This window comes from Melanerpes formicivorus, unplaced genomic scaffold (assembly GCF_026170545.1).
Source record: "Melanerpes formicivorus ecotype bairdi unplaced genomic scaffold, bMelFor1.0.p_v2 SCAF_90, whole genome shotgun sequence".
NCBI lineage: Eukaryota > Metazoa > Chordata > Aves > Piciformes > Picidae > Melanerpes > Melanerpes formicivorus.
Genome location: NW_027142442.1, coordinates 1,813,302 through 1,837,941, shown reverse-complemented (window position 1 = coordinate 1,837,941; position 24,640 = coordinate 1,813,302). Strand labels below are relative to the sequence as shown.

General features: G+C 47.5%; 1 protein-coding gene across 1 annotated transcript; it reads left to right on the top strand.

Annotated features, from left to right (window-relative positions):
* Window positions 1-2,388: 2,388 nt before the first annotated feature.
* TMED10 (transmembrane p24 trafficking protein 10) lies at window positions 2,389-19,003 on the top strand. The gene is made up of 5 exons (XM_068165568.1): window positions 2,389-2,657; window positions 6,738-6,858; window positions 12,204-12,277; window positions 16,193-16,319; window positions 16,799-19,003. The coding sequence occupies exons 1-5, from the start codon at window positions 2,436-2,438 to the stop codon at window positions 16,918-16,920; spliced, it is 666 nt and encodes a 221-aa protein (XP_068021669.1). The 5' UTR covers window positions 2,389-2,435; the 3' UTR covers window positions 16,921-19,003.
* Window positions 19,004-24,640: the final 5,637 nt, after the last annotated feature.

Sequence of the window (24,640 nt, the reverse complement as noted above, 5' to 3'; positions counted from 1 at the left end):
TCTTCTCCTTGGTTAAGTGTTTCAGAATTACAGGAAGCAGTTCATTTTGCCAGCCTCTGCTATGTGGAAACATTAAGGCATGTCCCTGCAAGACTGTTATTTCTAAACCTGCAGCTGGAAGGATCTTCAAATGCTTTCCCTCTGCTAGAAGTTGCTTTGCACACCCAAGGAAGATTGTCCCACTGCCTGTATAAGTGCTTTAAGGAGTTAAAAGCTGGGGATTGTGAAGAGATTCACAGCAGCTCCGTACTATTTTCTTTCATGACACACTAAAGCATCTCTGATGGTGTTTTATAATTAGATCTGAACTTGCCTGCACAGCATCTTCCAGCATAATGCATCCACACGAGAGAAGGCTACAACAGAAACTGGGGGATAAATTTGTCGGTCATAAATATAACTCATCTAAAAATGTACTGTGACAAAATGGCCACAATAGGGAGGGATTGTAGTCAGTTAAATGTTTGCTTTTTTGATGGCTGACTTCACACTTAGATTGTAGAAAATGAGGCTATCTTTGCACAAATGAGCCACTTTCTTTGATATTTGCCCCCCAAAATAAAGCATAATTGTTTTTAAAGTGTTTTAAAGGTGCTAGAAGGCTGGGTACGTGTCATTGGTGTGAGGAATGTTCTGCACAGAGAGATTTGTCTTCCTCTGCACGCTTCCTGAGGAATTTTGTGGTACAACATTACGACATTTCATATCTCCAGATTCTAGTAATCTATGTTTCTTAAAGCTTGGGAAATAATATCTATTTCTGCCTTAAGTGCTGCAACGGAAAGAATGTTTTCATTGTGCAAATATACTTTCAGATATTGCAGAGGGAGCTAAAGGTTTCTTTCGTTAAGTTAGCAAATAATTTAATTGTCCAAGTAAGGGAAGGTTTGTGAAACAATCACAAGAATAAAGATGCATTGAAATGTGCAATAAGTGACCATAAACCTTATTTCAAACAATAAACTAGAGCTTAGAGTAAAATAGCATGCTAAATATTTAAGCACAGTTGGCCTTCACTTAAAAGATACATTCTCTGCTAAGGAAAATTGTTATTTCCCTAAAGTGCCATCTGTATGAAGGGTCTAGTTGTGGGGAGTTGTTTTTGTGAGGTTCACTTTATTTCCTTTTAAGCAAGGAGTGCTCTGTGGTTGGGCTTAGTTTTTTGTTCCTTCATATGGAGGGCTTCATCATATTGTCTCAGTAAGTATGAGCTCAAGGATATGAAAGTACAGAACTGTTCTTGAAGTGCTCTGGCTATGATGTCCTTGTGCAGATCAAGACAGGCTACATCTGGGAACTAAGCTTGCTGCTTTAAACCTCTTCAGATTGAAGTTTGTAGCAATTCCTAGTTACTGCTTGACACTAAAGACATGTTTTACCCAGAGAGGGAGGACTGGTGATGTGTAAGAAATAAAAGCCAAACAATGGTGTAACTTTTATCTATTTATTTATTAAAGCTGATAGAAATAAAGGAGATCTTTTATTTTCTAGAACTGCTGACTATTTCTTACTTCTTGCTTTTTCTTGTATCTCAGCACACTCGAATATTTGCAGCTGAGCCGATCATAACCAGACACCTGGGAAGTCTTCCTTCTCCCTGTACTCCTGTGCAAAGCAGGGAAAGCTGCTTCTGCCAGTCATGCACCTTCTCCTTGGCAATGATGGTCCCTATGTCCCTGTGGCAGGGAGGCTAGGGGTGCGGGGTCAGAGGAAGCAGCAGTCCAGAGCTTGTTGGGGGGTTATTTAATGCTGTGTTCCTAAATAAACCAAGAGTTACAAAAGAAAATGTAGGTGTGAGCGTACATTGGACAGGGAGAGGAAAAAATATTCCTATGACTATCTTTGAAAATGATCAGGATATTAGTTGCTGTCAAATTCACTCATACTTCTGCTACTGTCATGCAATATTTGTAAAGAAGCAAGACGCCTGACAAAACTCAGTTTTCTTGGCTGAAGAAGCCATGGGGGAAAATAACTCAGAAATTAAAAAGAAACAAAATAAACCCAAAAACGTGAAGGGCAAATGTGTCTCCCACTGAAGGACTTCGGCTGCCTGGAGGTGTGTAGGAAATTCACACCTCGCAGTCCATCCCCAGCATGCTCCTCTGCCTCACAGCAGGGTTTGAGTTTTTTTTCTAGTTTCTCAGTTCTTTAACGGAAGGAACTACCATGAATCATTATCGGCCATTATTCACGAATTAATGTCATTAACTATTATTTAATAGCCCACTCAAAGGGCCAAGCCGCACTCCCCCGCACCACGACGAAGGCAAGAACAGGAGGCGCTGCACTGGCGCTAGCAGAGGACCCGTGGGACGCTGCCGTGGGACGCTGCCCCGCAGCTCCGCCCCGGCCCCGCCCCGGCGTGACGCAGGCGGCGCTGGTCACGTGTGGGGGAGGCGGAGGCCCGGCCTGCCGCACCAGGAGCTGCCGCCATGCCTCTGCCGCTGCCCGGCCGCCCCCGCCTGGGGCAGGCCCCGCTCCTGGCGCTGTTGCTGCTGCTGCTGGTGGGCCTGGCGCGGCCCATCTCCTTCCAGCTGCCGGGCAAGGCGCGGAAGTGCCTGCGGGAGGAGATCCACCGTGACACGCTAGTCACGGGCGAGTACGAGATCGGCGCCCCACCGGGCTCCTCCACCGGACCCTCCGCCAACCTCAAGGTGCGACCGCGGCAGAGGCGCCGCGACAGGCCGGGGCTGGGGGGCGGAAGGGTCGGCCGTGCCGGCGGCGTGACCCCGCCTCCCCGTCCGTGCGGGGGCGGGGCGGGGTGTGAGTGACGTTTCCCACGCGTGACAGCTGTCCCCGCGTGGGGCTGCAGCGGGCCTGTCCGCCTACGCGTGCCGCATCGGGCACGGATGGGGCGGGGCCCGCTGCGTGCGAGGGGCCGCCAGCCCGCCCAGGGGCTCTGCCGTCTGCGTGTCGGCTCCCGAGGGAGCGCGGCAGGGGTTTGGCTTCAGCCACATGCAGGCTTTTCGCCCCCAAAGACCTCATCGCGGCGGCCTGTGCCGCCAGCTGCCATATAGTCCGTGCGCCGAAGGCGAGGCGGGCCGCTGTGATAAGAGATAATGTGAGGAGGAAAGAGGGTGACGTGGCTTTCCAAGGGCTCCCTCCCCTCGCAGGGCCTGGCACAGCGGGATGGAGCAGCAGGCCGCAGGGAAAGGGAAAGCCGGGGGTTTAGACACGAGGTTTTGTATAGGAAATGGCTGTTCCCATCTTGGGCCATCATGGCTCACATGGGTTTTAAGGAGGCAGGTGTTTGCTCCACGGAAGAAAATGATCCTAAAGGACCTTTAGGTAGTGTAGTTAGCAGAGTATGTGTGACTAATGCACCTATGTCATAAGAAGCTATTAAAACTTCAACAGCTTCACTTTAATTCTGTCCCCATTCTGCCTTCTCTAAGCTTCCTTCAAATTTCCCACCTGGCTGAGTGAGGTCTGCCACACCACAATCAGTTTACAGGAGCTTTCTGTCTGTTTTTTATTTCTGACTAAGCTCCCAACAAGCTTCAAAAGTAGGCACTCAAACAGGGTCAGAATGGTCTGCTCAGGAACACCTGAACTGAGTGCCGCTGAGTGAGTATTGGACATCACCTGAAATCAGGTTGCCTTTTCAGCATCTGCCTACAGCCAGCCTTGGTGTATTGGCAATTGTGCTTGGTTTTGGCTACAGAAAGCTGTTCCTGGAGTCTTGCTGTTTTAAAAGTCTTGTTTTGCTGCTCTTACATCATTTGTAAGAGGAAACTTGTCTGTGTGCAGGCTTTAAAATGCTGCTGTAGTGTTTGCTTGGTAAGGTGCATGTACTTGGTATTGAGTACCATGTTCTCATCTGTTTCTTACGGCTTGGTGATCAAGCCTCCTTGTTCTCTGCTTGCCCACTCTTGGGTCAGCTGGCTCCACAGGCTCTTTCAAAAGTCAGTTCTGTGACAGAGGACTTGTCTAGGGAGGTGGTGAAGCGATGACTCCCATACTTGGGTCTTAGTCTGGCTTGTTGCTGAAGCTGGTGTCCAGCTAGGACTGCTCATGGGAGTTCTAGTTTATTCTAACTACAGCATGAAAATGAATAAAAGAAGAAAGTCCTGTCCTATTTTGAAAAGCTACAAAGAAGAAATAATAATGCATGCAATTCTTGCTTTCCTTACTGTTCAGGTGTGTTGTGGCCTCCCAACAAGCTGGGTCTAGTGTAAGTGCCGTTAACTCATCTACTAGATACTTTCTAGATTTCTAGATACTTTCTACTAGACTACTTTCTCTTTGTGTCTGTGTGGGAGAAGTTAGACCAGGACATCACGTCTGCAGGTGGGCTGTGCTTCTGCAGTGTACAGTTTGCTTTGGTCCCCTGGGTCAGGCCCCGAACGTACGAGGTGGGCAGTTAATTCTACCCGGGCTCAGTCCAGTTCCTGCCGGTGAGCTAAGTTCTCTGTGTGTGATACCCCCAGCGCCAACAGTGGCACCCTCTGTTTCGGTGGAATCTGTGGGCTCTGCCAGCTGGCCGCCAAGGCGCTGCGTCAGGGCGGCTGAGGTCTCCCTTGGGCGCAGCCACGTGCCTCTGCCCCATTGTCGGGGCAGGCGGTTTGGGGAACCGTCCGGCCCTTCGTCAGGGGCAAACAATGCCCTGTCTGTAGGGGATTGCGTTACCGTAAATAACGTTAGAATAGCATGACAAAATCCCTTTCAGGTCCACTCCCCCACAAGTGTTCTGGCTGGGCTATTAGCAGCTCCTGCCGCCCCCGCAGGCCCGGCTGAATGGGCAGTGTATTGGGCTGGTTGGGGTAATGCTATTCAGTTTCGATGAAAGCGGATAGCAGAGCTTTTACTGTCCGGATTCCTGTTCATGAGCAGGCTATTGCCAGAGCTGCAAAGGGCAAAAATGGAGCGAGCAGCATAATGTCCTTCAGCTAAAGATTAGCTCTGGTGTTTACAAAGCCCTGAAGGAATAGTACTCAAAGTATTAGGGACATTGGAAAGCTTTCTGTACCGTGTTCCTGTCACTGTTTCTTGGGATGGAGAACTCGGTGTGCATAGTATATGATACCACCCTGATGAGGCTTGGTTAATCAGGACCACTGCAACGAGTAGTGTGCCCTGTATGGTGGCCAGAGCACATCTGCATGATCAGATGCAGACATACGGTACTCCAGCAGGGCCTGCTGACTCGACCTGCGTGCTTCCAGTAGCCTAGTGGCTTGTGTTGGTGGCTTGTGGCACGGGGATGGCACAGCAGCTGCCTGTGCCTGACTGCGCAGCCATGCTTTCTTCTGCTGGCCGCTTGAATACAGGTGGAACTTTGAGCGGGAATTGCATCACAGGAGAACAGTGCCCCTCCTTGCTCTTGGATGCTGACAAATACCCTGTGGTAGCCACAACCAATCCTGTAACAGAAATAACAGAATAACCTCTAGGAACAAGCTTCCTCTGCACAACAGTCTTGGCAGTTATGTTGGATACTCTGAGGCATCGGGATTTGTATATTTTTTGTTTTTCTTGTCTAAGACATCAACCTTTGTTATTTTTGTGGCAGTTCACACCTGTTCTCACTGCATTAGGTTGCTGGCATCAATAGTGACCCACGGCAGGGAGTTAAATTAGGTGTTCTAATAAGAATAAAGTGCCTTAATTTGGGGTACACAGACCTTTTGTATGGCCTTTGTGCAGGGAAATGACACTGGGTTTCTGTTTTAAGTAAAGGACAGTGTCTGACTTAAACCTTCTCCACACCACACATTGTTTTGTGTGCTTCTCTCTTTACATAGCTTTAAAATTGCTCCCAGGCTTTTTAGTCTCTTCACCTCCAGGACTTCCAAAGACCTCTGATAACTTTAGCACACTCATGCTTTTCCAGGCATAGCTGTTGAAGGATAGAATTAAGAGAGATGGGGAAGTGTTCCAGTGGAGCACACACTGTTGATTTTTACGCAGCGTTGTTACAGCTTCATTTCCCCCTCCCCCTCCCCGGCTCTCCAGGGTCAGTGTGTTTCAACTGAATGGAGTCTTTAATCAAGCACAATAATTCTCAAGTCAGTTTTGTGATGTGTGTGTCTTTTTCTCTTTTTTTAAACTCTGGTTAAGCACCTTTGTAGATCTTCTGTTGGTTTTGCCTATTTTTAGTACTGTTTCATAGGTTTAGCACAAAGGAGCCATTAGTCTGTCTGTGTGGTCTGAATTGTCCTCTGCAGTGGCCACTTCAGTGGATCCTGGCACCCATGCCTTGTATAACTCAGGGCCATGCTGATAGCTCATTTCTGGAGGAATAGATGTGCACTTCCCCATTCCATCTTCAAGGGAATGAGTAGTCTTTTTTTTTCCTTCTCACAAAGCTTCTCCATTTCTCTGTTGCTATGGAAATTTATGAATTTTGCTTGAAACAAAAAAAGAGAAGGCAATATATAACAGTTTGGTTCAGCTAGAGTTCCTAAAATGTAGACTATATTCAGAGGTTGTAGGAGGAAGAGGAATTGGTGTGGTTTTGGGGGTTTTCAGTTGGTTGATTGGTTTTTTTTGATGGAGTTCTCTTTTTGTTTAATCCAAGAGTCAATAATTGCCTTAGAGGCACTCTGACTTTGCTGGTGTGAGGATGAGGAAGAAAGGAATTGGTGTAGTTACGAGAAAGGAGGGAAACTGTTGAAAAGAGAATGCAGCATCTCCAAAGGGGGTGCTGCAAGAACTCTTCCTGAATAGCAGAGGCAGTATGAGCCCATGGCGGCAAAACACAACGTTCCTTACCCTTCTTGTCTCTTTTACAGATAACTGACTCAGCTGGACACATCCTGTATGCCAAGGAGGATGCTACTAAGGGCAAGTTTGCCTTCACCACTGAAGACTACGATATGTTTGAGGCATGCTTTGAGAGCAAGCTTCCTGTGGGTAAGTGAAGTGAAAGGTCTGTTGGCTGCTGCTAGATTCTGAACAAGTTCATATAGGTGTGTGAATTAGGGGTATCATAGTATCAGTCAGGGTTGGAAGGGACCACAAGGATCTCCAACCCCCCTGCCATGGGCAGGGACACCCCACACTAGATCAGGCTGGACAGAGCCTCATCCAGCCTGGGCTTAAACACCTCCAGGGACGGGGCCTCAACCACCTCCCTGGACAATCCATTCCAGGGCTTCACCACTCTCATGGGGAAGAACCTCCTCCTCACATCCGGCCTGAATCTCCCCACCTCCAGCTTCATTCCATTCCCCCTAGTCCTATCACTACCTGAGATCCTGAGAAGTCCCTCCCCAGCCTTCCTGTAGGCCCCCTTCAGATACTGGAAGGCCACAATGAGGTCACCTGGGAGCCTTCTCTTCTGCAGACTGAACAGCCCCAACTCCTTCAGTCTGTCCTCACAGGTGAGGTGCTCCAGCCCTCTGATCATCCTCGTGGCCCTTCTGTGGACACGTTCCAGCACCTCCATATCCCTCTTGTAATAGGGGCTCCAGAAAGTGATTGTGAGTCTGGTCCACAGAACAGTTGGGCTTTTAAAGGTGATCTTCAGGAGATTGTAAGCAGTCTTACTGCAGAGTATCTGCTGTCAGTGTTGCACGTGAAGTTAAGTAATCCTCTCTGGCTATTGTGTAGAGTGGTTCAGTTTCCTCTGAAAGGGGAATTGTGTGTTCCCCCCGCAGAGGTCACCACAGTTGCAATGAGTGGCTGCACTGGGGAGCAAACCATACCTCTTTTCCCCTTTTCATGTTTCTCCTCACTTTCAGTCAAGCCAGGACACAGCAGGGTGCCATCATCTCCAGGACCCCATCTTTCTACCTAGCTGATTCTCTCTTACCATTTGGTGGAGTATCATCTCTCTGCAACGTGTACTTGGCAGCAATCCTGCATTGGTTCAGCAGCCATGTTTTGAGGCTGGGGAGTGTATCTGTATATAGGAAGCAGGGCCTTGGTTTGCATCCCCAGCTACTCTCTTAAGTGGTCAGTAAGGGGAAGGGGAAATGAGCAGCACGTCAGCCTTGCATTTGTGCTGCAGAGATGGTTGCCCAAGGAGTGCTGTGGCTGATTTCCTGTGAGTGTGACGCATGTGCTGCTTTGAGTGGCTGGGCTCAACCTCAGGACAAACGTGCTGCAAGCAGCCAACGCTTGGGCCCTAGTCTGGGTTGTGGTGGTGTGAGCGTGTGCGCGTTTGCAGGTGCTCGCATCCTGTCATGGTCACTGACAGAGTTCTGCTCCCTGGACCTGGCTCTTGGGTCTTAAAAGATCCCAGGGTGATCTGTGAAAAGATTTCACAGGGTGATCACTAGCAGCATTCCTCATCTCTATGGAGAGATACAATGGTTTGCTTTTCTGCACACATATAAGTTACAAGTAGTTTGCAAGTTGAAGAGAACTGTCCAGACACAGAAGGTCATCTTCTTTGATGGAGCTGGGAGGAATTTGACCTGTAACACCTCTTTTGTAATACTTTACAGATAAGACAGTGACCTCAAATGCTTTTATTTCACCCCCAAAGGTAGGGCTTCCAAATGCAACCTAACACATTGAGATATGCTGGCTTTAGTGACTCATCTGGGGCTCACTCATGCTATTTACTGTCCAGCACCTGGGTATTTGGGATGTCTCCAGACAGTCCCACAAGTCCTTTCATAGCTTCCATGTGACCACACACAGGTGGAAAAGACTTCTTTCTTTAGTTATTCCTAAACTGCTATTTCAGTGCTTGTGACCAGAGGTGTCTTGCCTAGACTGAGTCCCTTGTAGCTCTTGCTGGTAGCAAATATCTGTTTCCTGGCTCCCTTGTATTGTTGCAGCAGGTTTGGTTTAAAGCTTTCAATACTGGTGAGGGTAAAAATATTTTGAAGTGCAGCTTCTATCTGGTGACCATTGAGGTGTTCAGGTGCCAAAATCTAGAGCTGCTCAGTTGAGCAGCTGAGTTCTCTTCTGGAGTCTTTGCCTTTGGGGCCTCAAAGCTACTGTTTTCTGGTTTGGACCCAGACACTCAAACTCCTTGCTAAAGAGAGATACAGCATCATGAGTGTCTCCAGATCTCCCATACCTATGCTAGAAATTAAGATAGTATTAAAGTAAGGGAGGTGTCACTGTGAGGCTTGATAATCTACAGGGCTTGGTTAAGGTACTGTGGAAGAAGTAACCACATCGCAAGGAAGTGTGTTGTTTCCTCTCTAAGATCAGCATGGGAATGGGGGAACTTAGCAAGTGCTGGTTTATCCTTCTGTCTCTCTTTAGAGGGTTGTTGGTTTTTTCCACAGTCTCATCAAGTAAGTGCAGCAGCCAAGGAGGATGTTGGTGGAGCACTGAAGGAGAAAAACTGTTGGTAGAGGAAATTAAGAGCCGTTGGGACCTGCTGGGTCTAAGCAACTGAGATTTCACAATCCCTAACCACAGAAATGAGGAAGAGGAAGTGAGAAGGAGATCCTGTTTAGAAGGTCCACCTTATCTGAGTGAAGGAGTTCTTAGGGTGTTAGTAGGCTTTTTTTTTCCTCTCCAAGGTGGGAAGGTCCTATCTTCCTTACCAGTGCTCTGCTCCCAGGCACACTTACTCACACTGTGCCAGTCTCTGAGAACAGCCCAGCCTGCACTACGTGCTTCCCTGTAGGGCATGTCCTGTGTGCTAATCTTTATCTCTTTCTTAAAGAGTGTTATGTCACATTTTTGCTGGAATTCCTGTGGGAAAGGTGTTTTGCATTCTGTTCAGCCATCCTGTTTTCTCAGTGACTTTGCAAATTAGGAGCAGCGCTCATCTCCCAGGAACAGTTCTGTGCTCACGTGAGATGATCTCTTCAAGACCTACTGGGGAGTTTAGGTATTGGTTATCACAGAATCAGCCAGTTTGGAAGAGGCCTCCAAGATCATCAAGTCCAACCAATCACCTAACCCTATCTGATCAACTAGACCATGGCACTAAGTGCCTCCTCCAGTCTTTTCTTAAACATCTCCAGGGATGTTGACCCCACCACCTCCCTGGGCAGCCCATTCCAATGGGCAATCTCTCTTTCTGGGAAGAACTTCTTTCTAAGATCGAGCCTAAACTTCCCCCTACACAGCTTGAGACTGTGTCCTCTTGTCTGGATCTCTGGGACTTAACTGCTTTTCTCTTTGCTGTTGAGGCTGCTGTGGTGAGCCCTGGTTGCAGGAGGAGCAGGGAGGTATTGTGGATATGATGAGTGTGAAGGTAGCCTAGTGCTTTGGGCTCACTGAAGTCGTAGAAGAGCAGCTTGAGTTTTTCCACACTGGTCCCTGACAATATTAACCTCTTGCAAAATGTCTGCCTTCCATCCTTTTTCACCCAGCAGCTCTGAGCTTTCTGCTTTCTTACTGGCTCTTGGCAGCTCTCCCTTCCAGCCTGATAAATTAATCCTTCCAGTTCTGTTCTCCTGTTCACTGCCCTTTTCATCTTTCCCATGTCTTCCTGGAAGCTTCAGCTGTCCACCCAAGTTGCTGTAATTTAAACAATGTTAAAAACCTCTCTCACTGAACTGTGTGCTTTGAATTTTCTTTTGCAGCTACTGTTATCTGTCTGGCCTGTCAGTCTCTGTTAAAGAAAAGCGTTGGGTCTGGAGTTTGTTTTTATAGTAACTGATCTTTTATAAGAAAACAAACAAGAAAATCCACTCCTAACCCTGATTTATGTGTTGGGTTCTTACATAGCAGGTTTGAATTTTGAGCTCCTCTACACCTCAAGAACCTTAAGAAGCAGTTGGTAGTTGATACCCCTTTTCAGGAGGTTATTCCATATTCTGCCAGAAGTAGGTGGAGGTGATTCTGCTCTGGTGGTGAAGAGCTGATAGTGAGAAAATTTGGGGCTGTTGGATCTGCAGTATCTTCCTAGCTCTTGACTGGAGTGACCTGGTGTACCATGTACATTGAATTGGTTTGTGGGCTGATGGAATGCCCACCAGGCAACTTCCTAAGGCAGAGTGTGAGTATTGGACGTGCTTCTGGATAAAGATGCTGAAATTCTTAGTGTAAGTGAATTCAGACCTTATGTTTTGTTAGCAGCTGAGGGCAACTGCATGCCCCAAAGGGCTGGAATTTGGGCATGTGTGTGTACAGACATTTCCTTGGTGGGTGGTATAGTGGAATGCAAAGTCAGTTGACATGCTGCATTCTTTAGGGTATCTTCTGTGCCTGTTCTATATGCTTGGGTTTTTTTTTCCTATTGTGAGTGTTCTTAGATGTGACAATTTGTAGCAGCCATAGAATACAGAGAATACATAGAATAAACCAGGTTGGAAGAGACCTTCAAGATCATTGTGTCCAACCCACCTAAACAACTAACCCATGGCACCAAGCACCCCATCAAGTCTCCTCCTGGGCACCACCAATGATGGCGACTCCACCACCTCCCCAGGCAGCCTATTCCAATGGGCAATCTCTCTGTATAGAACTTCTTCCTAACATCCAACTGAAACCTCCCCTGGCACAGCCTAAGACTGTGTCCTCTTGTTCTGGTACTGGCTGCCTGGGAGAAGAGACCAACATCCGCCTGTCTACAACCTCCCTTCAGGTAGTTGTAGAGAGTAATAAGGTGGTTAACCTTCAGGTTACAGCCTTAAAAACAACCTGCTCTGCTGCTGACTGCAGCCTTCTCAGACTCCCTGCTTGTGCAGCTCCAGCTAGCTATTCTCTGAAGTGGTACTCTCCCAGCTTCAGAAGCCTGCTGCCATCTTGAGTCTTGTATCAGCAGAGTGGGTCTCGCATCTGAGCTGTTCTTTCCCTGAAAAGATATGTTGGCAAAGGGATTGCCTTTGATCCTGCAGAAACTGCAGCATGTGAAGGTCAGTAGGCCCTGTATGCCATATTGCTCAATCAGAACACCTTTACCTTCTGCTCCTTGGAATGTGGCATCATTTACAACCCTGGTCACCTTGACAAGTGGCCGATGTACTTCCCGCTAGGAGGAGCGTGGGCTTTGCAGTGGAACGTTTGTCCTCTGGTGACTTGCCTTTCGCCAGCCTGTCACATAGCAGCTGCTATTCATCTTCTAATCCTCTGCAGTTTTTACAGACTTGCATCCTACACACACTTAGCACTTTTGGTTACAGCTTGTTCTCATTATCTTTGGGAGGCTCTCCTTCAGCCAGGATTTATTGTGAAGTCTCTGTATTTTTAGGCTGGACTATGCTGCCTCCGCAGTTAGCTGCAGACATGGAAGGAGGGGAGGGATGTTGTGAGTTCTTCCTCAGTGGAGGGGAAAGCTGGTGATTTCCTGGCAGGCTGAATGTTTTGCACAATGAATCCTTTCATTATGCTTCCAGGAACAGGGAGGATGCCGGACCAGCTCGTGACTCTGGATATGAAGCACGGAGTTGAGGCAAAGAACTACGAGGAGGTATGTCCCCTGGCTGCTTGCACTGCAGGCTCCCCTTTCCCAGCACTCACGTGATGCCATTTGTAGATCTGGGGCTCATGATGGGAAGCTGTTTTCCCAGTGGTGATGAAAGCCTGTCTGCAGCCCACAATTCCAGTGAAGCTTTGTGTGCTAGGGGAGAGAAAAAAAGACGTCAACTAAAATTAATTCTGTACGCTGGGAACTGGGGCTTAATGTGTGAATTTCTTTGCTAGGACAGCATGACCTAGCTTCTGGCCATAGGCATTAGAGGCACCAAGAGACTGATAGGTGAAGTTTCCCCAGCCCTCGCAGCAGAGGGCGTTTTAGGTTAACATCAGATCCTCCTAAAGGTCAAGCTGTGTTGTGACTGTTCTTACCTTCCTGGCTGTAAGATGTACTGGCTCAACGGCCCTGAAATGGTGCTTGTGCATGCCTAAGGACTGGCAGTGTCTCAGTGTAAGGGTGTTTAGCAGAGTAGGAGTTGGTGTGAAATGGGTGTTTGGTTTGAAGGTGTGACATTGTAAATAGGCATAGAGCCTACATATTCCCATCTCAGCAGGACATGAGTTGTCTTCAACTCAGGAGCCAGCCGTGTGGAATAGCAGCTGCTTTGTGGCCGCGATGGGCCTGGGTGGTTTGGATGTTGAACTTTGATGGCTGCTACTGTGCTCACTAGAATTAGGAGTCAGTTAGCCCCTAGCATGGTGGAGAAAGATTCCTGCCTATGATTGCTGTGTCTACTTCCCTGGTCAGAGAGGAGCAGAGCAATCATTGCTGATGTCAATCTAGAACATGTTCTACATGAAGAGTGAAAAAGCATTTGAGGTCGGGGAAGAGTAAAGCAATCATTGGGCCATCTGTCTGGCAATCAGCTGCTGAAGGATTACAAGATGTTGAAATCCTATGGGATGACCCCTGAGAGTGTAACTGGAAGGATTATGGTGACTACATTTACATAATCTCTTTAAATACAACCCTGCAGCACATGCTAAGTGGTACCTAGAAGTGTTGTTCCTAATGCAGAAAGATTCTCTTATGTCTGTGTATCTGTGTACTCACTGGTGGTACTGATACAACTCTCTTGGAATAAAAGTATCCATTATGCTTGTCAGTGTAGTTAGATTGATGGACACATGAGGAAAAGAAGGATTTAGGCTTGCAATCCCACCTGATACCAAAATGCAGATCTTAGCAGGACTGGCAAGCATCTGTGACCTGTGAGGACCTCTTGGAGTGGTAGGCTGTGTTGAGCCTGGTTGAGTTGTGTGGCTGCAGAGGGCTTTAAGTGGTTTGCTCTTTGTACAGCTGCTACAGATGTTTAGCCACAGTGCTTTGCAGTGTGCTTTCATTTCTTTTCATCCTCTTTCCCCAGGTGGCTGTAGTGTTTGTGGGTGTTGATTTGACAGGTTGCCATAAGGCCCTGGAGGGGAGGACTGTTGTCCAGGTTTTTGTCCTGGAGTTGCTGCTTTTATGAGCCTTTTGCTTGTGATATTCATCTACTATAAGGTACCAGTGACCTGTCTTTCCCCCCAGTTCTTTTTGCATTGATGCAGGGAGACTTAATGCAGGGGACTGAGTGACAGTCACTGATACTTGTGCATGGATGCATGGAGGGAGAGGAGAGGTGATGTCCAAGCCTAGCTTCATAAGCTTTGTTAGATCCTTGGAGAACAGCAACTGGGAGAGTGAGCTGGGTTATAAAACCTGAGTATGGTACTGTCACACCTTAGTTCTCTGAGGCAGGGAGGAATAACTTTCTTCATTTGGTAAGTAGAAATGGAGGTAGCAAAAAGTAAAAAGACTTGTCAGAGTGCACCAAGAAAGTCTGGTGATGTAGGTTCCTTTCCAGATCAGCTGCTTGCCAGTTCTTCACTATAGCATGTCACTTTCTAAGCTAGGAAGTGAGTTACACTTTGACAAATCTTTGAGTTGCCCCTGAACATGTTTGGTGGAGCTCTCAGCTTGACTGTTCAGTGGTCCAGATGTTCCTTCTAGGATGATGGTGTTCCACCATCACAGGTGCTTGGTGGGCTTTTTGCAAGGAATCCCTCAGAGCAGCTTTGCACGTGGGCTTCACTAGGGATGAAGGAGATTCCAGGATGTGCATCTTGGTGTACAAGCAGGACTAAAAGTAGCTATTGGTTGTTTATAGCTACACCTGTTAAGAGAGACGAAAGGCTGCAGGATGGAGCATGCAAGCCCTGTTTTTTTCCCCAGTGGAACTTTTGTAGTCTTCTGTGAATGAGGAAAAGTGCCCTCCAGGAAGATAAGAGAGATGGTCAGTGTGGGGTTAGCTTGTCAGTAAAGCTGCCTGAGTTAGCAGAGCTTGGGCCATAGGCACACTTGCAATTGTGCCCATTTTCCAGCAAAGCTTCTATCAGGTAATGTGTCCAGGCTGCTGGGTTTGCTGAGTGTAACCTACTAGACAGAAAGCAGGAAGGGTTTAACCTCCCATTTCCTACCTCTCCTCACAAACACACTCCAAAATTGACACTGCTGTGCTGGCAGAGCTGTAATGTACAGCTCACCTCAGCATAAAAATCCTCAGATGAGTGCTTGATGGCTTGCAGCTTGCCAGGATACATGTGTCATGTGCAGACCCTTCAGTGAAATGGGTGATTATCTTAGCTCTGGCTTGGTCACGAGCATCTCTTCAGATGGACTGTGATGCCCTAGCAGCTGCCTTTGGAAGTTTCAGGGATGTCTTCACTGTGACCGTTTGAGGCTCCAACCCTACGACACTTCGCCTTGGGCACCCTGTTGCCTGCCTGTCAGCACCTGGACCACTGAGGGATGCCACCCAGTGGCTTATGTCTGAGTAATCCTGTGTGGTGGCGAGGCTGATGTAGAGCTGCAAGTGCTCTGTGTGTTTTCTGTAGCTCATCTTCTGCTGCAATTACCTGGGGACACAACGTTTGGCCTTCATGAAAGGGCCGGGGGGCTGTCATTTATTTGTAATAGTGACAAATACTACACAAGAGTCAGAGTGACCCAAACCCTATGCTGTAGCAATAGCAGGAATTGCAGCTGGCTTCCTTTCAGCAATGTCCTTTTACACAACGTGTAGTCAGGTTGCAGCCAGGAGCAGGGCAGGAACATGTGCTTACACGTTCAACTTTAAGTAGTTGCCACTGTGGCCTGTGCTTTGCCACTGAATGTCCGGTGGACTTTTCTTTTGGGGTACAAGTCTGCGAGTTGGGGGTTGTACGGTCGGCACAGTGTGTCCTGTGAAGGCAGCTCTTAGGAGGGAAGTGACTTTCCCTCCGGCAGGCTCAGAGGCAGCCGCCCGTACCCTAAGCATTCCAGCAGCGGCCCCTGGTGGTTTGAGGCGGATGCGGCACTTTGTAGCTGCCTTAGCCCTACCGAGCGCACACAACCCTGGGGGTTGTCAATCTGAGTGAGAAGCCCTCAGCTCTTGTGGGTGTAATCAAACCGCTACTACTGGGAATGAGGCTGCCGGAGCTTTCTGGGGCGTGTGGTAGCAGTTAGCAAAATGAGTCTCGGTGCTAATAGCCTGTGTGCCTATAGCACGATGTCGTATGCAAGTTAGTCACTTGTATCTCAGCCTGTGAGTTCTATTCACTGGAGGTTTAGTCATGTGGCACCCTCTTCTACCCACTCCCAGAAGCCAACTGTGAATAAGCTAACATTAGGCCGAATAAGGAAGAAATGTGCTTGTATGCACACTGTGTTCCTCAGCTGTGTAGGTGTAGCAGGAGAGTGTTTTGGAGAACAGGTGGGAGAAGTGATAGTGCTTTATGCAATGGTAGTTTCTGGCTTGTAGAGGCGTTTCCCTAGGGGAAGGATGCCCCAGATCTGTAGTACGTGAGGAGGAGTGGTTCAAACTGGCAGTAAAATCCCACGTGGGAGCTTTTGGTTTTGGCTCAGTGATTGCCTTACTCTTCTATTTTCTAGATTGCTAAAGTGGAGAAGTTGAAGCCTCTGGAAGTAGAACTGAGGCGGCTGGAAGATCTTTCAGAGTCCATCGTTAATGACTTTGCCTATATGAAGAAGCGAGAAGAGGAGATGAGAGATACAAATGGTAAGAGAGGGTGTGCTCCTTCAGAGGGCTGGAGCTCTGGGACCCCTTACTTCTGCTGAATGTGTTATTAGGACAGCATTTGGAGATCAAGCAATTGTAGTGGTCTCTGCCTGTTCTATTCCTAATAAGGGAAACCTGCTGATCTATGCCTCCCTCTGAAACAGGCAGTGAGTGTTGTGTATCCCAGCTCTAGAAATCAGTTCTTTCTGTCTCCATTCCTAATGTGAATTACTCTGTACCACTTAGTGTTGCCCATTATCCACAGTTTCACCTTGTTCCCCCTCATTATCCTTACCATTGTTCCCTCTGCTTTTATTCTCAAGTGCTGCTCGTGCTTCAGTGCCCTTGCCTTTATGTTGTGTGATACCTTGCCTTTGAAGTTTCAGGGGGATGGGGAGAGAAAAATCCTGGGAGCTTTGCCCCCTTGAGGTGTATCTGTGCTGTTAGACTCCCATGCCGTGGTTTGTTTTCTGTTTCAGAGTCAACAAACACCCGGGTTCTGTACTTCAGCATTTTCTCCATGTGCTGTCTCATCGGACTGGCCACCTGGCAGGTTTTCTACCTGCGTCGCTTCTTCAAGGCCAAGAAACTAATTGAGTAATGGATCAAGTCCTCCTCTCCCTCCTCTCTCAGACCCAGCTGCACGCCGCTGGGACACAGCCGTGGCCCCCTGGAACTGTCTCACTGATGATACCCACTGGCTTTTCTATGGGAACTTGGACCCTAAATGGGGAGGGGAGCCTAAACATCAGAGGCAATAGGGGACTTGTGAAATCCTGTTGGATGTTGAGGGTGGGGGAGGTTATGATGGCTTTAAGGGGTTCCTGGGGCAGCAATTAAATAAAGAAAGATGTTTCCATGACAGCTGCAGCAAGTTTTTGCGCTGTCTGTTCTTCTACAATCTTGACTTAATAATGTCTCCCACCTGTCTGTGACTGTTGTGTTACTTTGAGATGCTTGACCAGGCTTCAGGTGCCATGGAGCTAGCACCGGGGCAGAGCAGGGCATTCCCTGTTCTAACCAGCTGGGAGCTAAGACTCATATGTATGAAGATGAGTGCAAAGCAATAGGATTCATCTTTCCAGCAGGGCCTGTGGATAGAGGGAGGTCCAAGGTTTGGTTCCTGTTGCGGACCTCTGTGTTTCTCCCTGTGGGAGCTGGTGTCTTGTGCTGGCAGGTCAGGGCACTTGGGCATATGATGGTTCAGCCTGGAGGAAGGGGAGCGTTGAATGGAAGGCTTGGCAACATGTTTGAGCTTGGAAAGGAGAAGCCTGCTTTGTTCAAATGAGCTGTCCAGCCTTGGTCCCACCCTTGCTCCAATGTGCTTGTCATGGATTTGCCTCTCTTGTTCTGAAATGATGCAGCAGTTTTCCTGAAAACCTTGGTCAGGGACAGCCTTTTGTACAGACAAGAGGCCTTAGATACAGTCACAGAAGAAATAAGATCAGGTTATGCTTGGAAAATTGGTCTTAGATTGGGCAGGAGACTTTTTTTCACCTAGCAGTCTAGCGTTTGTCCAGCAGGCAGCTGGCTGAATCTCCTTTGCTAGGACCTCAAAGCAGGGTGGGCTGCTGCTAATGTGAAGTACAAAAGCCTGTGCTCTGCTTCGAGGTCTGGCAGTTTAAGGTGTGCTTTGCAAGTTGGCAGAGGAGTTACTGGATGAGCTCAGAAAAGCAGTACAGGCTAGCAATAGGCTAATTCTGTGTCTGAGTGGAGTCTGGAGGGAAGTCTGCTCTCAACAGAATTCTTCTCCTGTGCGGTACTACAGAGAGCAGGCAGCTTCTCGTCATTTCTCAGCTGTCCAGATGACAGGATGTTAAACAAGCCAGACAGGGGGAAAAAACAGGCAGTTTTTAGGCAGTGATTAAAATTCTTTCACCTTCTTTGCATTCCTTCAGAGCAAATGGTTCAGCAGCACAGCATTTTTGTCTCCTATGCCTAGACACTTATGGCTAAGGCAGGAGTTGTCATGGCCCTGGGCCTGGACTACCATCTTGAAAAAAAGCATGGTTTTACAATTTCTGATCTGCTGCTGGGGAGGAAACGGTTTTCCAGGGTGAGGCAATGGGAAAGAGGCTTAAGGATGACCTGTCACCTGAATACAGTTGTATTTAGCCTCTTCTTTGCCATTGCCAAGCTCCTGAAGTTGTTAGTCCCGGAGGCAGCTGCTGAGATTGCTTTTAATTTGTTTCTTGTTTGGTAAAGCCATATTAAGAACCCAAGTCCACTCCTCTGCCCTTGCATCCATTTTTACCCTTGTATGGTTTTGAAAGCTGTTACAGTGCAGAACAGCAGTGATGCCGCAGGACTGAATTACAGAAGTAATCTGAAGGTAGTTTTAGGTCCTACAGTTTGAAGCCTGTAGATCTGTTAAGGTTTTGCATTTGGTTTTATATAACTTGAAAAAAGAGGACAAGAAAGGGGCTTTTCCATCTTGTCTGTTTTGATCTCCTCTCCCCATCCTTGTTTGGATACAAATATCTTAAAAATGGCATCAAGGTCTTAGGTTCCCCAGGTGTCTGTTACACTGTCATTGTTCTGGTGTTGCTTTTTTGATCTCCACTGTACTGGTCTGATTACTGAGGAGCAGGCTGGGGGGACTGGTATGGATTTACCTGTAATGACTGATTGGGGGATTTTTGTCAACTTTCTCAAATAAAATGTCTTTGGGGAAAACCAACCCACCTCAGTTGTTTGTGTGAGTCTTGTCCTCTTTGCCTGCATTCCTACCGACTGCTGTTTCCTGTAAGCTGACCCGTTACAGGAAGCAGCAAGTACACAGGCACCCTGCAAACCTGTGGATTCCTTTGGCAACAGTTAATTTCTAAAGAATTTTAGAATTCAGGACTCAGGAAAAGTACTGGCTTGCACAGGCTTCTCCGTGGAGTGGGACCAGCATAGCAAGCAAGCGACCATTTGTTCGCTTTCCCCCCACTTCCTTCCTAATTACACTGCTCTGTGCAGAGGAATTTTGAGGCTGATAGTGAAATGGGGCTGGTGCTCTCGAGTTTTTCATCATTGCCAGCCATCTGAAAGTTAGTTCATTAAGATAAAGGGAATTAATTTCAGGTTTGCACTTCAGCAGACGTACTAAGCTGTTGCAAAGATGAGTTAGTCCTGTGTGAGTGGCAGATGCTTACTGAAGAGAAGGGCAGGTAAATCCAAACTGCTGTCAGATCTCTGTTGAGCCTGCGAGGCTTTTGTCGTGCAGTAGCCAAGCAAGAGGAGCCATGGAACAGGACTAGGGGCACATAAACACTACCTAACTAGTTAATGTTATCAGGGAGGATTTCAAGAAGGGAAATTCCCAGATCTTTGGATAAGGGTTAGCCTCTGCAAGGTCTTGCCCAGATGCATACTTAGAGTGTGTGAAATCGCACAGCTGTTCTCGTGTGGTAGGTTGGCGATGAGTCTGGGCTGTTGCAGAGGACTCTGGATGCAGAGCTGGTGTCTTCATCCCATTTTACTTCTGGGAAATGGGCTAAAGTTGAGCTGTTGCAGATACTTGGGTCTGAGCCCATCTTTGTGTGTGACAGATGCATCGCTGGTAAATCTATAATTGCCTGTAGCGAACTGCATCAGACGTTTCCAGCCTCTTCCACCCACTTGTCAATGTGACTAACGATTTAATTATCACACTACTTAACACACTGCGTGAGCATTCCTAAGTGAGGTTTATCTTCGTGTATTCCCCCTCCTGCTGTGCCCATGTGGGCTGCACCCTGTACAAAGTGCCTGCTGCAGCTGCTGGCTGCATGCACGCGTAAGGGGATGAGCATGTTACACACTCCATTGCTCATTTCTTACAAGCTGCTCAGGTATGTGAGAAATAAACCAAGTGTGCAACACCTGTCTTTGCTCCTAACTGGTGGATCAGGGACTTGTGACAAACTAACTTGGCAACTGGTTGGCAAGATCATGAGGGAATTCTTGCCTGTGCATTTCAGAGCTTCCTGTGGCAGAGGTTTAGGAAATTATGGCTTCTCTCCCCCTGCCAGTTGATGCGATGTATTTCTCTCTCTCAGCTTTGATTGTGTCCCTCCACTCTGTTAGTCTTTCATAGGTGTGAAGTGGCCTTGTCCTTAGTGAACAAAGTTTCTGGGAAATGCAATTCCTGTATGTTCAAGGTGGCTTGCTGGGAAGGAGAGAGCACAAATCTGAAATGGATGCATCTTTCACAGGAGGAAAACAAAAGTTCAAACTGGTGCAGACCGCAGGAGTTGCTAGTTTGGTCTGCTGCCCCTTCTCCACCTGACAAACTTAGCTGGATTGTGGTTGTTCTGTGGTTCCTCCTCCAGACAACCACTGGTGGTGGTGTGATGTCCCTGGCAGGCCAGGCTTTCTCTGCAGAAGGTGAAAAGAGCAGAGGATTTAGAAAAACTGCCTGTTTCTTGGGCCTTTTTGTAAACCGAAACAGATAAGCCAAAGCTTTTTCTGCAGTATTTGCTGCAATGCTAATACTTGTATTTGCTCAGCAATGTTTGTGGGAAGCCTGTTTTGCTTTTCTTTGGAAAAGGAGTTGGGAGTTGCTGTGTTTCAGCTGCAGCTGAAGTGACCTAAGCTTCCTGCAGAATGGCACTAACAGATGCCTGATTGCTCCTCCACTGCTAGAGGTCTGTGTCTTCGTCACCTTAAACTCTTCTGCGCTTCCAGCTTGCTGGAATGCCTGCCAGTGGAGCTGTGGTCTCCAGGTGTCCATCTCTAGTGATCTTTCCTGTGAGGATAATTTGTCCAGCTTGTGTTTGGAGAAAGCTGCTGTGTCCTGAAGGGCTTCTTGTATTTCACTTTTGGCAATAGAATGTACATGTTCAATAACTTCCTTTTGAGGGCATGTGACTCAAAAAAGGCAAGAACAGAACCATGCTCCTATTGCCCTGACTTACTTCTGCAGTTTCTTGTCATTGAATTTCCTTTCACAACGATATTCCTGAGGTAGCTCTTCCCTGAGTTTTTACATCTGTTGATTATGTGATCTTTGCATAAGCCACACCAGGAGGTTCTGTTGGAACTGCAAGGAGAATAACTTGTTTTTTTCTTGGGTATATGTAGGATGCTGTTCCTACAGCCACCACAGATACAAGGCAGGCAGGGAGGAGGGTGTGCTTGTGTTTTCCAGCTATATTCCATTGCCGCTCTGGTCTGATCTGCTGCAGAATTTTACACTCTAGGGTTTTCTTGCCAATATCAGCTGCTCAGTCTTTTATTTCCTCCTGAATATACTTTGGATAATCTTCCCCCAGGTGTAAGATATTTGCTATACATACGTAACTGGAATCTCATGGTGTTGTCTCCTTAAGTGTAATTGACCATGTAGCTGCCTTGTGATTTCTTCCCTCTGAGTGTGGGCTGCTCCTTCATTGCCTTAGCAACATCATCAATGTGCTGCCTTGATTCTGAGAGCCGCGAATGAGATCTTTGAACTAAGGCAGATACTTGCTATGATTTGGTTTAAATGGCAGTGTTCCCACCCTTATCCAAAATCATCATTCAGTAACAACTTTGCAAGAGGCAGAATGGCAGATTGCCTCTAGGTTGTGTGATGTCTTTAAATGCTTGAGTAAAAAATTCCATGTAAAGTCGGGTGTATGTTTTTTTTAGTCATATGCCAATAAACCTGAGTGGGTGGTAACACTTACTTTCCTTAGGGGAGTCTTGCTGTGAGAATTCCTGCCCTGCTTTTTTCAAGCATAGTAAAGGCAATGCTGTGGGTTGGCTAAACCCAGTTGTAGCTACTATGAGGAGAGGCTGAGGGAGCTGGGATTGTTTAGCCTGGAGAAGAGGAGGCTCAGGGGTGACCTCATTGCCCTCTACAACTACCTGAAAGGTGGTTGTAGCCAGGAAGGGGTTGGTCTCTTCTCCCAGGCAACCAGCACCAGAACAAAGGGACACAGTCTCAAGCTGCACCAGGGGAAGTTTAGGCTCAAGGTGAGGAGAAAGTTCTTCACCGAGTGAGTCATTCATCATTGGAACGGGCTGCCCAGGGAGGTGGTGGAGTCACCATCCCTGGAGGTGTTCAAGAGGAGATTGGATGTGGCACTTGGTGCCATGGTCTAGTCATGAAGTCTGTGGTGATAGGTTGGACTCGATGATCTTTGAGGTCTCTTCCAACCTTGGTTATACTGTGATACTACTGCATTCTTTTTAGGGAAGAATTTTTATGAGGCTGTAGGTAACAATGGGTAAAAGAACTCTGCTTTTCAAACTGGAAAAGTTGGAGATTGACATTTCAAGTTAGTCCTGTGTTTGCTTTTTCACAGCTGTTCCAGATTCCTTAATCCCATTTCTGTGAGATTTTTACCATCTACATTTTAAAATAATTATTTTTATTGTTGGCTGGATGACATTTTGCCAGTTAGCCCCCTTGCAGTAGAGGGAGTGAATGATCCCTAGCAGACCATGTCTGAGCTTTTTCACACGTTCCTGCGAGCTGTCCCTGCTGCTTGGAGGGGGACGACATCTTTGTATGGCAATAGTTATGATGCACAGCAAATAAACTTGGACAGAAGAGTTATTCACTTTTAAGATAGGTGATTTTAAGCACTGCATTGCAAAGAACCTCACTTGTTGTTTCACACTTTGAGTAGGTTTAGGTTGGATGTTAGGAAGAAGTTCTAGAGTGATTGCCCATTGGAATGGGCTGCCCGGGGAGGTGGTGGAGTTGCCGTCATTGGAGGTGTTCAGGAGGAGACTTGATGGGGTGCCTGGTGCCATGGGTTAGTTGTTTAGGTGGGTTGGATTGGTTGATGGGCTGGACGCGGTGATCTTGAAGGTCTCTTCCAACCTGGTTTATTCTATGTACGTATCTTCCTGGGGTAGCTGTGTAAGAGCTAACTAGGCTTTGTTGTACCTGATTTTATGGACTTGTGCTTCAGCTCCTAATGTCTCCTGTCAGGGTCTGATCACCTGTTCTGAACCCCATGGTTCACTTCTCCTTTCCTGTGCCTGCTGAACTTTGAAAACAAAATATTTAAATGATGATGGGGTGTGTTATCTATGAAGAAAATAAATAACTTATCTAAGAGGCTGAGAGCCCTGGGGCTTTTTAGTCTGGAGAAGAGAACACTGAGAGGATTTAGTAAATGTTTATAAATGGCTGAGGGTCAAGAGGGAGGGGATAGGCTCTGCTCCATTGCACCCTGTGACAGGACAAGGGGCAATGGATATAAACACAGGAGGTTCCACCTCAACATGAGGAGGAACTTCTTCACTACGAGGGTCACAGAGCACTGGAACAGGCTCCTCAGAGAGGCTGTGGAGTCTCCTTCCTGGACACGTTCAAACCCCACCTGGATGTATTCCTCTGCAGACTACCCTAGGTAATCCTGCTTTGGCAGGGGGGTTGGACCTGATGATCTCTGCAGGTCCCTTCCAACCTCTAATGTTGTGTGATTCTGTAAAGACAGTAAAATTCTGTCAGCTATTGTAAAGATGGTCTCAATATGGCTGCTTTATGCAAAATGGAGAGAAATTTGTACAAGGATCAAAACATTGAGGTGTCCTCTGCAAAACCCGTGGTGATTCTAATAAAAACCCCCATACCTCTGGGAGGAGAATTTAAATCTAAGTATGGGACCACCTTAGTGTAATGAATTAGGTAATAGTATAACCAATTCTGGAATTGATGGAGCACGTATACAGAGATTTATGTGATGTACAATCACATAACCAATCATAGTTATTTGTACTGTGTATCAACTGCTGCTGTCTGGGCTAGCAGCGTGCTGGGTTTGTGATTTATTGCTTAGCCCCCGTTTCTCTAGCACCAAAATAAAGCAACTCTCTCAGCTCTGTGTCCGTGGGGTTTGCACAGCAGGTAAGACTCTGGTTTTGGGACTACACAGCTGATCTTTTTGGTTTTCCCAGCAGATGTTGGAGCTTGGGCTAGAGCTTTGGAGTTCATCAGTGTTTTCTGCACCAAGGTATGCAATGTGTAGCACAGTCAAACAAAGAATCAGGAAGCACTTTTTCGATACAAAGCAGCTACTTCAGTTCTTGATTAACAAACGACAATTTCAAAGCTTTTTAGGAAAATAACCGTCGACTTTTTTGACTTCGTGAGCAGTAAAGTAACTTCCCCAGCAAGAGCTGAGGCGATTCCGCTCGTGGGGGTTTTGTGCGCAGGGCGATGGTTGGCTGAAGATGGCTCCGGCGCTCCGCGCTGCCTCCGCCGTGTGGGTGATCTCCGGCCAGCCGCTGACACGACACACGTTACAGCGCTCACAGCCGGGCCTGCAGCGCGCCCGGAAGCCGCTTTAGGCGGCGGGGCCGGGGCTGTGGCGGGGCGGCAGGCGGGGCCGGGCCGGGCCGTAGCGGGAGGCGGG

What these genes read in the sequence shown, in the direction of transcription:
- TMED10 (XM_068165568.1), top strand. Translation starts at nt 2,436, where the DNA reads ATGCCTCTGCCGCTGCCCGGCCGCCCCCGCCTGGGGCAGGCCCCGCTC. An exon ending in TGAGAGCAAGCTTCCTGTGG is followed by an intron (nt 6,859 to 12,203) that starts GTAAGTGAAGTG and finishes TTATGCTTCCAG; the next exon opens with GAACAGGGAGGATGCCGGAC. An exon ending in AGGCAAAGAACTACGAGGAG is followed by an intron (nt 12,278 to 16,192) that starts GTATGTCCCCTG and finishes TCTATTTTCTAG; the next exon opens with ATTGCTAAAGTGGAGAAGTT.